The sequence below is a fragment of the Rattus rattus genome, chromosome 4 (assembly GCF_011064425.1).
Source record: "Rattus rattus isolate New Zealand chromosome 4, Rrattus_CSIRO_v1, whole genome shotgun sequence".
Lineage (NCBI taxonomy): Eukaryota > Metazoa > Chordata > Mammalia > Rodentia > Muridae > Rattus > Rattus rattus.
Window position 1 is genome coordinate 113,974,203 of NC_046157.1, and position 16,781 is coordinate 113,990,983.

Here is a 16,781-nt window from a genome sequence, read left to right on the forward strand (position 1 = left end):
TTTGCACAGAAATGAAGACTCATACAACCAAGTCCCACAGTGAAAACCTGTCTTAAAAAGCAAATAAAAAAGAACAGAAACTGCTCACAGATGTTTATAGTAACTTTATTTTCAAAAATTCCAAACTGAAAACACACAGATGATCTGCAGTGGGAGAATGGCTAAGCTGTTATACCAACGGCACAGAACATTCCTCCACAGAAATGGAGGAGCTATGACAGACACAGCAGCCTGAGTGAGTCACAGTGTGACTTCATATATATTAGCATTTTAAAATTACTTTTAGTTGGCATAGAGTATTTCATTATATCTGTAAATACGTAGTATGCATTGCTGTTGTTTACACCCCTACGGCCTTCTTTGTCCTTCCCACACTCTTGCTGGTTCTTGAAGTGACACAATTACAGAAGTGGGGAACAGGCTAATGGCTGACAGAGGTTAAGGAGCATGTGGATAGGCTGTAGTAGAGAACTATGTAAATCTGCAAAAGGCAAATGTGATAGATTCTACAGTGGAAAGTCTCCTGTTTGCCTGGATCAAAGTTAATAGTACAATTATATCAGACTATAGTTTCAAAAGCTGCAATCACTAAGGGAAACTAAGTAACAAGTATAATATAATTATATATTATATTCTTCATATAATTTATTAAATCAGATGCAAATCTATAACCTTAAGAACCACGAGTTGTCTTCGTTACTTTTTGTTGCTGTGATAAGATACAAGGCATCTTATAGAAGGAACTGTTATTGCTTTCAGTTCCAGAGGGTGAGTCCGTCACTATCAAGGCAGGGAGCATGGCAGTGGGAAGAGCTGCGAGCTTACACAGGAGGAGGCAGAAAGACTGCTAACTGGCCCAGCCACAGTCCACCTCCTAACCTTTCCAAACAGTTCTTGAAAGTATCTGAACGTATGAGCCTTTGGTGGCTACTCTCATTTAAACTACCACAGAATGTTTTAAAATCTCCACGACAACTGAAAGGTTCAAAAATAAAAGGATGATCCCCGCATCTGACATCACAGCTTACCAACAAAATCAAGACAAAGATAGCTCAGTGTCACGGCAGTTAATGTCTCAAGTAATTCTGAAGAGCTAGGAAGAGGATTTACAGTGAATGGGCCCTTCAATTATGCTGTTTTCAAGCTTTAGATAACAGCTGTATATAAACCCCTGTGCTGGGGGCCATGATGGAAACTTTAAGACTGCTGTGGAACTGCACTCTACTTTCAAGTGGCATGCTAGCTTATAAACTCTGAGATTGTAACTACTGCAAGTGCCATTTTATATCATTTCAGTTGTTACAGTAACATGCCAAGACTTTCCCAATTAAAATAAATCAAGTGAATGTTTAAGTAAAAGGTTACATTTTTAAGTTTTTACAGTACCAAATTAATCTTTCAAAAGTTCATGATGCAATAAATAGTGGAAAAGGAGTGAGGGTTTGGGCAGATGGCACTTCATTAAAAGATTAATAGTAGATTCTTATAAACTAGACACATGATTCTCAAATGCACCATAAAGGGTGGATTAACAAGATAAGAAATTCAATAAGGTTTTATAATAATCAATAACCAAGGTGACCAAATTTGCTGACATTTCAGTTACACTGTACAATGTCTACACACTCAGAGTTGGATTCATCTCTCCAGGTTTATTTCCAGATAGTTCTTCTTACACTAAAAAGTACTTATTTTGGGGGCTGGGGAGATGGCTCAGTGGTTTAAGAGCACTGACTGCTCTTCCAGAGGTCCTGAGTTCAAATCCCAGCAACCACATGGTGGCTCACAACCATCTGTAATGAGATCTGGTGCGTCTGAAGACAGCAACAGTGCACTTATATATAATAAATAAATAATTTTTTTAAAAAAGTACTTATTTCCATTCAAGAATCTACATGGACCTCTCTACCATCACCGATGTGGGAGGTCCCAAGCTCCACAGTAATTCCTATAAGCTCCTCCTATTTCTCCAATTATTCGTATGCCAACATTGGGAGGTCCTGGGGAGCCCAGGCCTGTAAGGTCTGAATATTCTATCTGTAGTGTAGGCAAAAAGTAGATACAAGCAAGCGTCAGACCTCAGCCTGTTATCTCATCATGCTTATTACTGAGATGGGGAAGGTTTGTGGTCCCTCGCTCACAGCTCCGTCAAAGTGCCTTATAGTTCTAGCTAAATGTAACTGCAAACTACAAGTTCAAAGAAAGGGTTTGCTTTATGTTCTTGAATTCTTTAGAATAAATTAACTTTTTAAACTTTAAAAATAAAAATTAAAAAGCAAAACAAAAACAAAATTTAAAGCTAAAAGGCATAAATGTCTGATATAGTATTTTATGAAAAAAGCAACATGCTTTTTTCAAAAGTAAAGTACTGTTACAGTAGCAGCAATCATAGACATACTACATACCATCTCTATTTCCTGATCTTTGGCAACCAGCTGTCGGTTAAGAAGTTCTTTGCTTGAGTCGAGTTTAATGCAGAGTTCCCTTGTGGAAGACAAATCTGCGAGCGCAGACACCTTTTCAAACTGAACCTTCTGAAGCTCCTCCTCCATCTTCACAAGAGACTTGTGTAAAGTTGCAATCTGGGATTTGTAAGAGCGCTCTGCGTTTAAGTGCTGCAAGGACAAGGTGAGTGTTTACACAGATGGAGAGAGTTAGGCCGTAAGAACGTCCAACAGGCAAATCTCTCGTCACTGGGACAGCTGACTCAGCACTCAGGTGCTGATGGGACACATGTCATGCTCTCAGAGAGACAAACTGAGGCTTCAGCTTTCCTTCAATAAATCCTATGAGTAGTTCTTAAAGAGCAATTACAAAAAAAACTGTTTCCTATTAAAATGCCCACAGGTTCAATGCCAGTGAAATATCTACAGTTTGGTCTGCAGTTGTATCTGCATTTCATGGTTTGCATGGTCTACAACACAAATATTGCTGCTGCCAAAAAATAAATAAAAGATGCTAACCACTGCCTCACTCAGAGAATTCTTTTTCAATTTTTGACTGACAGGCTTATCTCGGTCACGCTATCATAAAATGAGGACTGATAATTTTCTAACACTAATACTTTTGAGAGAAAACGATTCTGAGCTAGTACAAATTAAACACAACCAATTATGGGGAAAAGCATATTTTTAAAACTGTAATATGAGATTCAAGTTACATAAATGCTTTCAAATGTTCAAAATAATTCCACTCTCCACACCCTTTTCTCCTAGCAGGCTGCTGACGTCAGTGCACCACCTCCTACGGAGAGAAGTATTTGTTTGCTACAGCATCAAGATAACAGATCTGGGAGGCGACAGCTGTGTGTGCTTTCACAAGTGCTTTTGCACGAATAAAACACTAAAAATTGTTCCTGGCACATTTCTTTGCCATAATTCAATGACCCGTCCACTCTCCCTTCCTTCTGTAGCCATTCCTACTCACTCTTCACATTATCTGTCTAGCTGTCCATCTACCCATCACATCTTTACAAAAGACTTTGTACGCTATAGTCACTGTGCCCAGAGACAAAATCAGTGGGAAACAAAATTACCTCTGTGTTGTTGTAAAAATATAAAAATAAAAAAGAGTAGTTGTCTTTTACCCCGCTAGCTCTGCACCGCAGTGCCCCAAGATATCTGCTAGGTATCTTGGCGGAAACACATCCTAGCCGCACACTTTCTTACACTCAAACCCTCACATTAAAGAACACACAACACAACAATCTTTGACCCAATTGGTAAGATATAATTGCCCACTTAAACATACAAAGCCCAGTACCATCCATCCCTTAAGAACATTAATAACAACCGGTAAATACACAGAGCAGAATCCTAACATCACCTGCCATCTTATCCTACTGCGGCTTCTCCCTCTCTCCCTCCTATCTCTTCCTCTCTCCCTTAGTCTCCTCCTCTTCCTTCAAACTTCTCTCCCGCCCATCCTTCCTTCTCCTCCAGTGACAGGCCTCCTTCTATCCTGTACCTGCCCCTCACCAGTACTTTACAAATTCAATGGAGAGGTGGTTCTGGTGAAGTGACCTGAGTTCTGAGTCCTTGACTAGGCAGCTGTCCTTGGGGCAGTGGAATTAGCATCAAAATACAGATAACTTCAGGGCAAACCACAACACCTCTGTTCTCACAAACTTCTACTACTGAGGGAGTCTGGTAGCAATCAAATATGCTATAGATGAATGTATAAATACAGACCGTATGAAGCTCAAGAAGAAGGAACACCAAGATGTGGATGCTTCAGTCCTTCTTAGAAGGGGGAACAAAATACTCAGGGGAGGTAGAGGGTGGAAGGGACTTGGGAGGAAGAAAGGAGGGCAAGAGGGGAAGGGGGAAAAGGGAGCAGGATCAGGTATGAGAGGAGATGGGGATGATATACAGAGGGGTCAGGAAACTGAACAGAGGTGTGTAGCAAGCGACGGGAAATGGGTAAGTGGGGGTAGCCACCAACAAGTCCCAGATGCCAGGAAAGCAAGAGGCTCCCAGGACCCAACAGGAATGAGCTTAGCTAAAATACCCTACAAAGAGGAGGGAGAACCTGCAAAGACCATATTCAGAGGTTAGGCAAAGCCCCCAGTTGGGGGATGGGGCCACCCAGTCATTTCCAAAATTTTTAACCTAGAATGGCTCCTGTCTAAAGGAAATGCAGGGACAAAGAGTGGAGCAGACACAGGGAAAGGCCATCCAAAGACTGCCCCACCTGGGGATCCATCCCACATGCAGCCACCAAACCCAGGCACTATTTCGGATGCCAAGAAGTTCATGCTGACAGGAACCGAATATAGCTGTCTCCTGAAAGGCTATGCCAGAGCATGACAAATACAAAGGCAAATGCTCGAAGCCAATCACTGAACTGAGAATGGGGTCCCCATTGGAGGAGTCAGAGAAAGGATTGAAGGAGCTGAAGGGGTTTGCAACCCCATAAGAACAACAATACTAACCAGAGCTCCCAGACACTAAACCACCATCCAAAGAGTATACATGGGACAGACCCATGGCTCCAGCCGCATATGTAGCAGGGGATGGCCTTGTCAGGCATCAATGAGAGGAGAGGCCCTTGGTCCTGTGAAGGCTCGATGTCCCTGTGTAGGGGAATGCCAGGGCGGGGAGGTGGGAGTGTGTGGGTGAGTGGGGGTAGCACCCTCATAGGAGGAGTAGGTATGGGATAAGGGAAACCAGGAAAGGGGATAACATTTAAAATGTAAGTAAACAAAATATCCAATAAAAAGAACATATTTCTGGAAAAGTAGACAACAAAAGTACTGGCATATGCTGAAGGACTCAGAAAGTCAGGAATGGCCTCCCCAGGGAAATGACTGAACAGTGAGCAGACAAGTGGCAGAAGCAGGCATTTCAAGCTGAAAAAAATGCAAAGCACCACAGCTCTGTTGGATGCAAGAATAACACGCTCCAAGAACTGAAAGAAGGGAGTGTGAGTAGAGCTTAGAGGTCACAGAAAAGTAACAGGAGATGCAGAGTCAGGCAGGCTTTAGTAAGCTGTGCTCCTCAGCCAGTGGTGAGGTGATCAGGCTTCTTGTGTTTTTGGAAGCTCACTCTGGAGGTTGTAGATGCTACTAAGATGATTGGCTAAGCTGAGGAAAAACTCTCAAGATGAAACTGAGCAATAAACATCTTGTGTGTTTTGATACAAGGTCTCACTATGTAGCCCTGGCTGGCTTGGAACTCACTATGTAGACCAGACATAGACTAGGCTGGCCTTGAACTCAGAGAGTTCCTCCCACCTCTGCTTTCCTGTAAGAAAACATTTTTATCAATTTCATATCTGAGCTTACAGAGAAGAAAGAAATTCTCATTTCCACAAAGGGAGCAAAGCAAGAGAGCACTGATGTTTTGCAGTTCAGGGATACAGCCACTTTGCCTAGCAAACATGAAAAAACTGGGTCACATACACACACACACACACACACACACACACACACACACAGAGAGAGAGAGAGAGAGAGACAGAGACAGAGACAGAGACAGAGAGAGAGAGAGAGACAGAGAGAGAGAGAGAGAGAGAGACAGAGAGAGTAAGACAAAGAGAGAGAGAGAGAGAGAAGACCAGCTTTGACATCACATGGTAAACTGAGGTAGGCAGTAAAAGGGTATGGTGATTGCAGTTAATCTGATAACAGCCAATTGGCCCCCACCACTTGCTGATAGTGGTGGGCAATTTTTGGGGTCAGCACTACTGACAGATTAAAACTTGTCTGGGTTGGCCCAGAGAGAAACTCTGAACTCTTTTAACTCTTAAGTATACATGCATACAGACAGACAGACATACCTCCATTTGATGGATAGAACACAGTCCCAACAGCCACACTTTAATTTTTCTCTTAGTCTTTTTATACCTTCTGACAAAAGTTCTTCATAAAATTATGCATAAATAAAATGTTACATAGAAGGGGAGTTACAGAAGGACGTCCATAGTAAGTTTGAAGCAGTGTTTTATTCTATAAGCTCATTATAAGTTCAATGCAACAGTCTCACATGGCCAAGCTTTATCATAGTACACACCTGTGGTCTCACCCTTGGATCTCACTTAGAATGAATGTTTTTTCCCTTGATCACAAATCTGTTCCAGGCCTATTTCTCTTATTAGGTAATTGATGAAAGCTCATTGTCGTCCTTATTATGCAGCCTTTACTGACTGTTTTGGGAGGAGGGGGCACAATCTTTTCTTTATTCTAACTTCACTACATCTCTCTAGCTGAACAACTAAAACTTTCTCTTTAAACTTTCTTTGTAAAATTATTTTAATCAAATCAGGAATTCATTAATTCATCTAAACAGCATTAATTCATGAAGTTCATCTTCATGTTATCTGCAGGAGATTCATCCTATATGGTGGGCTGATGCCCAGGAATCACTAGGCTATATGATAGTGGCAGGAAAGGCGTATCAACAGTGAGATGCAATCCTGGGATAAAGTCTGTAGGATGTGCCTCTCCAGAGTGCAACCATTGCAGCCATGCAAACTGTGGGCCCTCTCCAGAACTTGCTTGCCACAGCCTTTCCTATATGACTTCTGTCAACACACACACACACACACACACACACACACACACACACACACACACACAAAGAACCATGACCTCTATATAACCTGGGATTCTTGGATAATGTGCTATAAATGAAAAAGGGGGAAGTCTATTTAGCCATACAGAAACCACCAAAAGCTGATCTGGACCCGACCTCTGGATAGGAAAACAATGTCTTCTGTGATAAACATAAACTTTGATTCTAATAATTTTGAGATGCTACTCTACTCATCTCTACTTCTAAATGTTAACATACAGTTTGTGCCCTGTCAGTAATAACCTGGAGTCACTGTACAAAAGCAAACCCACGGCACCACATGAGATTCCATGCAGTGGAGGATTCTGTTTAAGAAAAGTCTGAGAATACAGGAGGCCAAAATCCAGCTCAAAGCGGAGTCAGAGCAACAAAATAAGACCGCACTTCCAGAAATCCACATTACTGAGCAAAATGTGCTGGAAAGTACAAAGTCATTAAGGAAGGAATCTGAAAAGAAAAAATAACACATGGAAAAATGGGCACATTTGAAAAAAAATAGTTGAACATCACTTCTAGAAAGAAACATAGTGTCTCTAGTGAAAACCATAGGAAGGACCAAGAACAGACTAGAACAGATGAAAAGGGACCAGTCCTGTGCAAGACGAAGCACAGAATACAGACGTGCACTCACTATGACAGAACCAATAGTGAAGGGAAATGAATCAAGATAAAGCAAGACTTGAGGGGACAGGAGAGGGAACTTGAAAGCTGGAATGTTCAAGAAGTAATATCTGAAATATTTCCAGAACTAATAAGAAGTACACGTACTCTGAATGAAACAGAGAAAGAAAAATCGAAAACACCAAAGCCAGAGGAAACAAACCCCACACACGGCAGAAGAATTTAAGCAATGAGAAAGACAAGACCATAATGGGAATGTTGACAGAGGCAGGCAATAGAGGAGAGACACTAGACTGAAAAGAGATCTACCAACAAGGACAGGGGCTACTGTCTTGAAGATTTATTTCTAGTTTTCTTTGTGTGTGAATGTGTGCGTGTGTTCACCATGGACACGCAGGTATCTGGAAGCCAGAAGAAGGCATCAAGTCCCCTGAGTGTTAGAGGCAGTTGTGAGCTGTCAGATGTGGGTAGGGGAACTGAGCTCAAGTCCTCTGCAAAGGCAGTATGCATTCTTAACCACTGAGTCATTCCTCCAATCCCTACCAGGTTATTTTTAAAGTTATAAAGGGAAGTATTCTCAGTCCAGAATTCTATGTTCAGCTAGACTAATTCTCAAGACCAAGGCTACACTAGTCATTTTCAAAGAGCTGGGAAAATGAACATCCTGGTTTCTGCAGAAAGGAAGGCCAGAAAAGGAAACTGAATAAGGAAGAAACAGAACACAAGAAGCAAGTGAACAAAGGATTTAGACGCTTCTAGGTACATACAAACAGTACTGATCATGAGAACAGCAATGATTATGCACTGTGGTATATAAAGACCATGAAACTAAAATAGTGCATGGTAAAGTCGTGAAAATGTGGGGGAGGTGTGACAGAGAAAAGACAGTGTATGCTAGTGAGCAGGATGTGGTACTCATTAGTCAAATATTGCTAAGGAGTTAGTGATGTTAATAATTATTTTAACATCTAAAGGAAAAGGTATACAATGTGTAACCTATAAGCAGTGGCAGCCAGAAATATATAAAGAAGACAAATATATAAAATGGAAAAATAGAAAGAAAGAAAATGATCACGATAAATAGAAAGGATGAATCAAATGACAGTGAAGCTAAGTGTGTTGGCAACGTGACAACTTATTAGTGAACGGAAAGGTACTATGCATTTTTTAAAAATCGGTTAAACTGGATTGGTGACCCGGGTCTGTAATCTCAGGTACTCAAGAGGCAGAAAGGTCCAAAGTTCACAGCTTGTCTGCACTTTACGGCTCTCTCAAAAAGTGAGAGGACTAGGAAATGAATCAGCGGGAGAGGGTTTGTCTAGACTCAATCATCGGTAACATACACAAAAGGAAATTCAAGGCTATGTAGCAAGTTCAAGTCAAGTATGTGCATATTGAAACTGTCTCAGAAAATAAAACTGACAAATGAATGTAAATGTAACATTTCAGACATATAAAAATTTCACAAAAAATTGTGTCCACAGCCAGAATGAGCATTAGTCATTGTAAGCAGATGTAACACTGGAGAGAGGGCAGGACCTCTCTGCAGACGATGAGCAAAATATGCAGAGACCTACCCTGGCTGATTCTGTGTTGTACCCGTTTCAGCTTTCAGTGCCCACCTGACCCTTGAATGATTACATTTTACATAGCAACAGCCTTGACAACATGAGTTACTCCATTTTAAATATCAAGGAGTGACTCTACATTTTCTCTCTCTCTGTCTCTCTCTCTGTCTCTCTCTCTCTCTCTCTCTCTGTCTCTCTGTCTCTCTCTCTCTCTCTCTCTCTCTCTCTCTCTCTCCTGTGTGTGTGTGTGTGTGTGTGTGTGTGTGTGTGTGTGTGTGTGTGTGTGTGTGTATGCATGCCTGGTCCAGAGACCAACACCAAGTGCATTCCTTAGTCACATCCATGTTACTTTTTTAAGATGCATTCTCTCACTGAGCCTGAAGCTCACCAATTCAGCTAAATTGATTGGCCAATGAGCTCTAAGGATCATGCCAATGAATAATGACACTGGAAAACATGCCACATTATGTTACAAAGACCAGCCTCCTGAGGAGAAATATGCAGAGCCTTCGTAATCTGCAGAACAGGATCAAGTGATCCACACATTTGTACTTTCAAGTACAGAATCTTAGCGAAAAGGCAATAGAGAAAAAAACTATCAATCAGAGCAATGGAACCTTACCCCAGACTTTAGAAGAAGCCTTTCAAGACCAAACATTGGCAGGCCCTCTGCCTGGTCAGTACCTTCTTATGAGTCTTGTCCAGGAAAACTGCCATAGCAAAGGACTCCTGTCTCTGCCCCTGGCCTGCATCTAGATCCTGCCCTGAGCAGCTCTGCCCCTGTGGTCACAGAAACTCTTCTTGTACCTGTGTTGGGTCTCTATCTCCAACTCAGAACAGCCTTTCTAAACTCTAGTGTTTTAAGCTCTTTCGGGCATTCTATAACCCTGTGCATGGATATGCACAGTATTAATTACGTATTAGCAAATAAGAAAGGTATAAAGGGGCTGTTGGCGCCAGCAGCTAGCTATAAGGCAGAATTGGTATCACTGGGCAAACAAACTAATGAAACCAATTTAGGTTGTGAATGTGTTGTTATTCAATTAACTGTGACATTGTATAAAGATGCGAATGTGCTCATCTGTTTTTTTACTACATAACACACTCACAACACACAAAAATAGCAATGATACAAAAACAGAATCCAGAGACGAAAAGACAGGGAAATGTGCAGCTTTCATAATCTGTGGAATAGGATCAGGTGATCCACACATTTATACTTTTAATTCCAGATCTTAGAGAAAAGGCAAGGGGGAAAACAACTTGAGTAAATAAATGGCAAAAGATATTCTCAATTTGATGAAACCAAGCAAGTGTGATTTATCAAATAAAATAATTATAAAGATATACTGTGTAGTTAAATCAATTCAACAAAATTGACAAATTACTAAATGACATGAAGTATTAAAATGAATAAAAGAGAAAAAGAATAGGCCTGTAACAAAGAGTCTGACTAGCAATTTAAAAACTTTCCAGAAAGAACAGGTACAGATGGCTTCAGACTTCGATTCTACCAAACCTTTAAAGAATTAGCAGCAAATACATACAAGCTCTTATAAACACTAGAAGCAAAAGGAACATTTCCAAGTTATTATATGAAGTCAGTGTCATGTGGATCCTACAACTACCGCTTGGATCTTATACAAACATAGGTTGTTATAAGAGAAAAACTTCAACAAAAATCACTAGAAAACCAAATCTAGCACCAAAAAGAATAATTGTTATTCATAATGAGCAAGTAGGATTTATCTTAGAGATGCAAAATTATACTTAATACCTTGTATAAAATTTAACCCAGCATGGATCAAAGACATGAAAGAAAGTGGAGTGGCTGGTTATGACAGCTAATGGGCACACTGTTTTTGTTTTAGTGTGATGAAAATGTTCAAAAGTGGTCATTTTTACAGGGTCATAACACATAATATTCCAAAGACCATTGAATATACTTTAAATAGGACAACCATATGGCAGGAATAATTCATGATAAAAGGTATTAGAAAAAGCAGTAACTTTAAAATGTGCAAGGCCGGTGTGGTGGTACATGCCTATAATCTGGGAGACATAAGCAGACATGAGTTCAAGATCAGCTTGGGCTGTACACTAACATCCTATCTCGAAGGAGAATAGAGGACAGTAATACTCTGTAGCTGAAGACACCACACACTTTGGTCACCAGACATGAAGAAAGCAAGCTGGAGCTGACCAGGGACGTGATCATATTATTGGAGTGTGCCATGCAGGCTGCTGGGAGTAGACAGTCATCAGTGGTCTTACCCAGAATTAATATTTAATAATAGTATTGACCCTGCAAGCAAGCTATAATAGCAACTGGCATGGCAAGATACACCCTGGATGCAGAGTGGTGTGACTGTTTTGAGGAAAACCAACTGTCAGGTTTATGGTCTATCCCAGGTAGGGAAATTCATGCCTAGTGCTGGAAATCTGGGTAAGAACCTGTGGCTAGAGGGGCCCAGGTCCCAGGGTGAGCCTGCTACAACTGTGGTCCTCATCAGAGCAGCAAGTGTTTTTTCCTTTGCCTTTTGTTTTAACTTTAACAAAAGTTAAAGTAGAGACTCCACTTGATCAAAGTGCAGAGAATAAGTGTTGGGATGCTCAACCTCAGATGGGATGCATGTGTCACTGCCTCCCTCAGACCCAGAGGTATAGAGCGGTGACAGAGATGCGCTTATCCACGCAAGTACATTTTCAGGATAATTTTTGTCTTTAAGTTGACATCATATTTGTCGAATATAATACATTCACACAGTATGCCATGATCAAAGCAGGGTAACAACAGATGAACTTCCTTTGATATCAATTTCTGATATCAAGCAGCAGTTGTTCACTGCTGTAAACTGTACTAACCTAGAATACTGATGATATTATAGGCATTTCCCTGCCTTGAGTGTACTTTGGTAATGATTACCCGCTTTTCTCTATCCTCCCTCTCTCCTATCTGTCTCACCCTCTACATAAGTTTAAATGAGCATATAGGAACATAGCTTCCAGGTCATAGGACACTAAAGAATTACTTAAGGAAAACATAATTCATATGGGAAAGATTCATAATAATTATAAGTGCATCTGCATTTCTTTATCTCGCAAATCAATGAAAAGACAAGTTAACTGTTAAAACGGGGCTGTGATCTAAAATATTACAGAGAATTCCTGCCACTTAATAAGAAAAATGTACAGCCAGTGGTAGTGGCAATGCCTTTAATCCCAGCAATTGAGAGGCAGAGGCAGACAGGTCTCTGTGAGTTCAAGGCCACCCTGGTCTACAGAGCGAGTTCCAAGACAGTCAAGGCTACATTAAACAAATAAACAAACAAAACCCTGTCTTGAAAAACCCACCAACCAACCAACCAACCCCAACCAACCAACCAACCAACCAACCAACCAACCAACCAACCAACAATTGAATAGAAGCAAGGTATACAAATGTAAGGAAAGAATCATCCCAAGGTCTGGAGAGACTGCACAATGGCTGACAGCGCTTTCTGCTCCTGCAGAGGACCAGGGTTTGGATCTAGCATCGGCATGGCTGTATACAATCATCTGTAATTTTTTCCCACAGAATCCGATACCCTCTTCTGGCTTCTATGGGACCCACTGACACATACGTCCCGGCCAACACTCATGCACACAAAACTTTAAATTTTTAAAAATGTATTCAAAAGAAATTTAAGAGAAAACCCATCTGAAAGGTGTTGTGGATTTGGTCTAATGTTTACATTATGTTATTTGGGTTCCCAAAATTTCCCAAGAGTCAGTATGTAAGTAAGATGCTGAGGGTTCCTGCCCCCTGTTGGTTCTGATTGGTACATAAAGTTGCCAGCAGCCAATGGCAGGGCAGGAAGACAGAGGTGGGACTTTAGGATTTGTGGGCAAGGGGACCAAGGGTAGAAAGGAGATTCACCATGCCAGGAAGGAATAAGATCCAGGCTTGAGAGCTGCAGAAGAGAGAGAGCACATACCAATCATGGAAGACCCAGGGAAAAGCGGCCCCAGCTTCCCCCAACACCCTCCATTGGGTCTAGGGTAGCAAACATGGAATATAAATTTTAGTAAGTAATAACTCAGGAGTACCGGAGGGGAGGCATTAGCGACATGGAAGTTTGGGAGTGGCCCAACCATTAAGCTGTTTAAGGCATATTAAAATAGAAGGCAGTGTGTGTGCATGTGTTGTGCATGTGTATGTGCATGTATGTGTGTGTGCCTTTCATTTGGGAATCCAGAACATTGAGGCGGCAGCAAGGAATTCACATCACCACCACTGCCGGGACGATTTAGAGAAGCGTTAATCACTAACAGCAACAAGAGGAACCTTAACTGGTCAATAAACACTGAACCCTGTAACTTGTGTCCTTACCAGACATGTGCCACCCGCTACTGACGAAATGTGAGTCAGACAAGTGTCGGCCAGCCTTCTGCCAGGAACTCCCGGCTTCCTGCTATTGGGCTGTTAGTGCTGGTTTTGCTCTTGCCGAAGGGAAAGCCTCAAACATCTTAGCCATATGTGGCGGTAGTTCCTTAAAGAGGTCCTACATATCCGTCAAAGATATTTATAGAACACAGTCTTTTTGGCACAGCGGTCGCTTATTCTAGAAAGTGCTTTGCTAACAATGTATAGAAAGGAAACTTCCAAATGAATTTCTGGTGCACAGTTGCTTCTGAGAATTTGTGTAATTTTCGTGGGTTTAGAGGACACATTGTTTTGGTAAAAGATTCAGTTGTAGTTTTTAAAAAGCAGTATTAAAAGACATTCAGTTTCACTTGTAATCTAGGAAACAAAACACAACTGTGGAAAAAAATAAGGCTCATAATACTGAATATAGTATTTAAGCAAATTATAAGCCATGATTTCTGGCAAGAGTAAACTTTTAGAAAGCAATTTAATAAACTAAGTGAAATCGTGTGTATCTCAGACTAGGCACTCACTTTCAAATGTAAGTCTAAGAAAACAGAGCCAGAAGAAATAAAAAGAATGTTTGTTACAGAGCCCTTCACTATGGAAAAGGGGGGGGAATTCCCCTTAATAAGGGGATAATGTAAGCAAGAAAATATTTACACAATGAATATACATCACTGTTTGATGTATATGTGTAATGAATCAGATGAAGCTTTAAAGTTGCTGCTGACCTTACAAGGGCTGGTTGCAAACACATAACTAGTATATTTTATTACTTAAGTAAAATTATTTGTAGTGCCTAGGATAAATTTGGGCAAGTACCCAATACTGAACCAAATCCCCAGCCCTAACAAATAAAGACGGCATGACAGAGACTGGAGAGACGACTCAGCAACTAAGAGGACATATTGCATTGCCAACCAAAAGTCTGATTCCCAGCACCCAGGTCAGGCTGCTGACGACCATGTGTAACTCCAATGCCAGGAGATCCAACACCATGGGTACTGTACTTACATGCACAAACACCTTCCATCTCCCTCTTTCTCACATATGCACATACATACATACATACATACATACATACATACATACATACATACACTAACAATAAAAAACAGGGCTAGAGAGATGGCTCAGTGGTTAAGAGCAATGACTGCTCTTCCAGGGATTCCAAGTTCAAATTCCAGCAACCACATGGTGGCTCACAACCATCTGTAATGGGATATGATGCCCTCTTCTGGTGTGTCTGAAAATAGCAACAGTTTACTTATAAACATAAAATAAATCTTTTTAAAAAATAAAATCTTAACACACACACACACACACACACACACACACACACACAAAGGGGTAGGGAGTAGGTCTGGGAAGATAGCTCAGTCAGTAAAATGTTTGCAATGCAAACCTGGGGATCTGAGTCTGACCTCTCAGAAACTATGTGTTAAAAAACAAACAAGTCCAGACATGGCTGGCGGGGCACACCTGCAACCCCAGTACTGGAGAGCAAAGAAGAGGAGCTTTCTGGGGCTTTCTGACCAGCCAGGCTAGCTGAGCTGTCCTGCTCCAGGTTCACTAAGAGACCTGTCTCAGAAAACAACAAGAAAGGTAGAAAATGACTGAGGAAGATGCCAGTTGCCAACCTTGGCCTACGAACACACATGCACGCAAGCCACTACAATGGCAGGTGGTACACACATGCACATCTACAAACCTGACCTGAAAACAGAAAACATATGTCACTGGTAGGTGAGAGATACACAAAAAGAGTGTGAGCTCATGAGAAGCAGCCAGAATAATGTCAAAGTTACACGTCCCCAATATGTGGGTGAGAAGCTTAATGTCCAGTAAACTCAATGTTTGGTTTCTTTTGATTTATCTCGTGTGTGTGTGTGTGTGTGTGTGTGTGTGTGTGTGTGTGAGAGAGAGAGAGAGAGAGAGAGAGAGAGAGAGAGAGAGAGAGAGAGCTCATGTGCTCCCCATCCAATGTGGCTCCTGGGAATGGAACTCAGGTCCTCTGGAAGAGCAGCAAGAGCTCTTAACCACTGAGCCACACTGCTCCTGACTCTGGTGATATTTCATGAAAACATGTGAAACAAATGCAGCAACATGCTAATGCTAATGTTCTTACACATGCAGGATAGAAACAGATCTATTTTATTGCTTTTTTTAAAAAAATTTTTTTAACAGTTCCCAACTAAGAAAAAAAAAAGCTGGTGATTACTCTGTTTGTGGGTACTGAGAACCAAGGTGGGTAGAAGAATAATCAGGAAATTCTATCTTACAATGCATTTATATAACTCAACTGTTTGTCACTATGTTGAGCCCAACCAAACTCACTAATGTGACATGCGGTACCGTGTAAGCACATTTCTACACTTACTTGCTCAACTTCTCTGTTAAGGGCATCGACTTTTTCCTTCAGTCTGTTGCCCTCGGCTTCCGCGGTGATAAGCTCCAGTTTGAGTGTGTTGTTTTCTGCCTCTAGTTGGCGGGCCTTATTTTCCCAGTTCTCAGCATCTTCGTTGGATTTTCGGAGTTGTTCCATTATTTGCCGGTTCTCGGATTCCTAAAAAGCAAATCTTGTGTGTTACTTTAAAACTTTAAAAGTGTTTAACATAAAGTGCGTATGGAACACTGCTATCTGGGCCTTGGGAAATCACTTGCTACACAACCCTGAGGAAATCCTACTCACCTGAACCTAGAAAGGGCCTCCTGTAAGGGATATAAAGAAGTGTACTCCAACCTGCGTCAGTCAGGCACCCACTCAGCAGATGACTCATCTTCAGGACTGGACACACAGCCCGTGCTTCTTCTTAGGGAATCTTCCCTCCATGACTGCTCACTGAGCCCTGATGGCCTCAGCTGCCAACCTCACACCATTCCCTTGCTTCCAATCATTTTACTGAGCTGTATGTGCTGGTCACAGAATTTCTACATGACCCCTTCATAGCTCATGACCGCTTCATAGCTTAAGTGTCAATTTCTGATGAGATTTACTTTTTTGTTTTTAAGTGGTGTGTGTGTGTGTGTGTGTGTGTGTGTGTGTGTGTGTGTGTGTGTGTGTTCACGTTGACAGCTGGTGCCCTTGGAGACCAGAGATTTTGGGTC

General features: G+C 41.4%; 1 protein-coding gene across 1 annotated transcript in view; it reads right to left on the minus strand.

The window, feature by feature from the left end:
* The window catches only part of Tsga10 (testis specific 10), a 103,594-nt gene that overhangs the window by 15,410 nt on the left and 71,403 nt on the right, over positions 1-16,781 (minus strand). The window contains exons 15-16 of the mRNA XM_032900959.1: positions 16,054-16,239; positions 2,406-2,615 (exon numbers count right to left, since the gene is read on the minus strand). Of these exons, the coding sequence (XP_032756850.1) occupies positions 2,406-2,615; positions 16,054-16,239 (396 nt within the window). The remainder of the gene's footprint in view (positions 1-2,405; positions 2,616-16,053; positions 16,240-16,781) is intronic.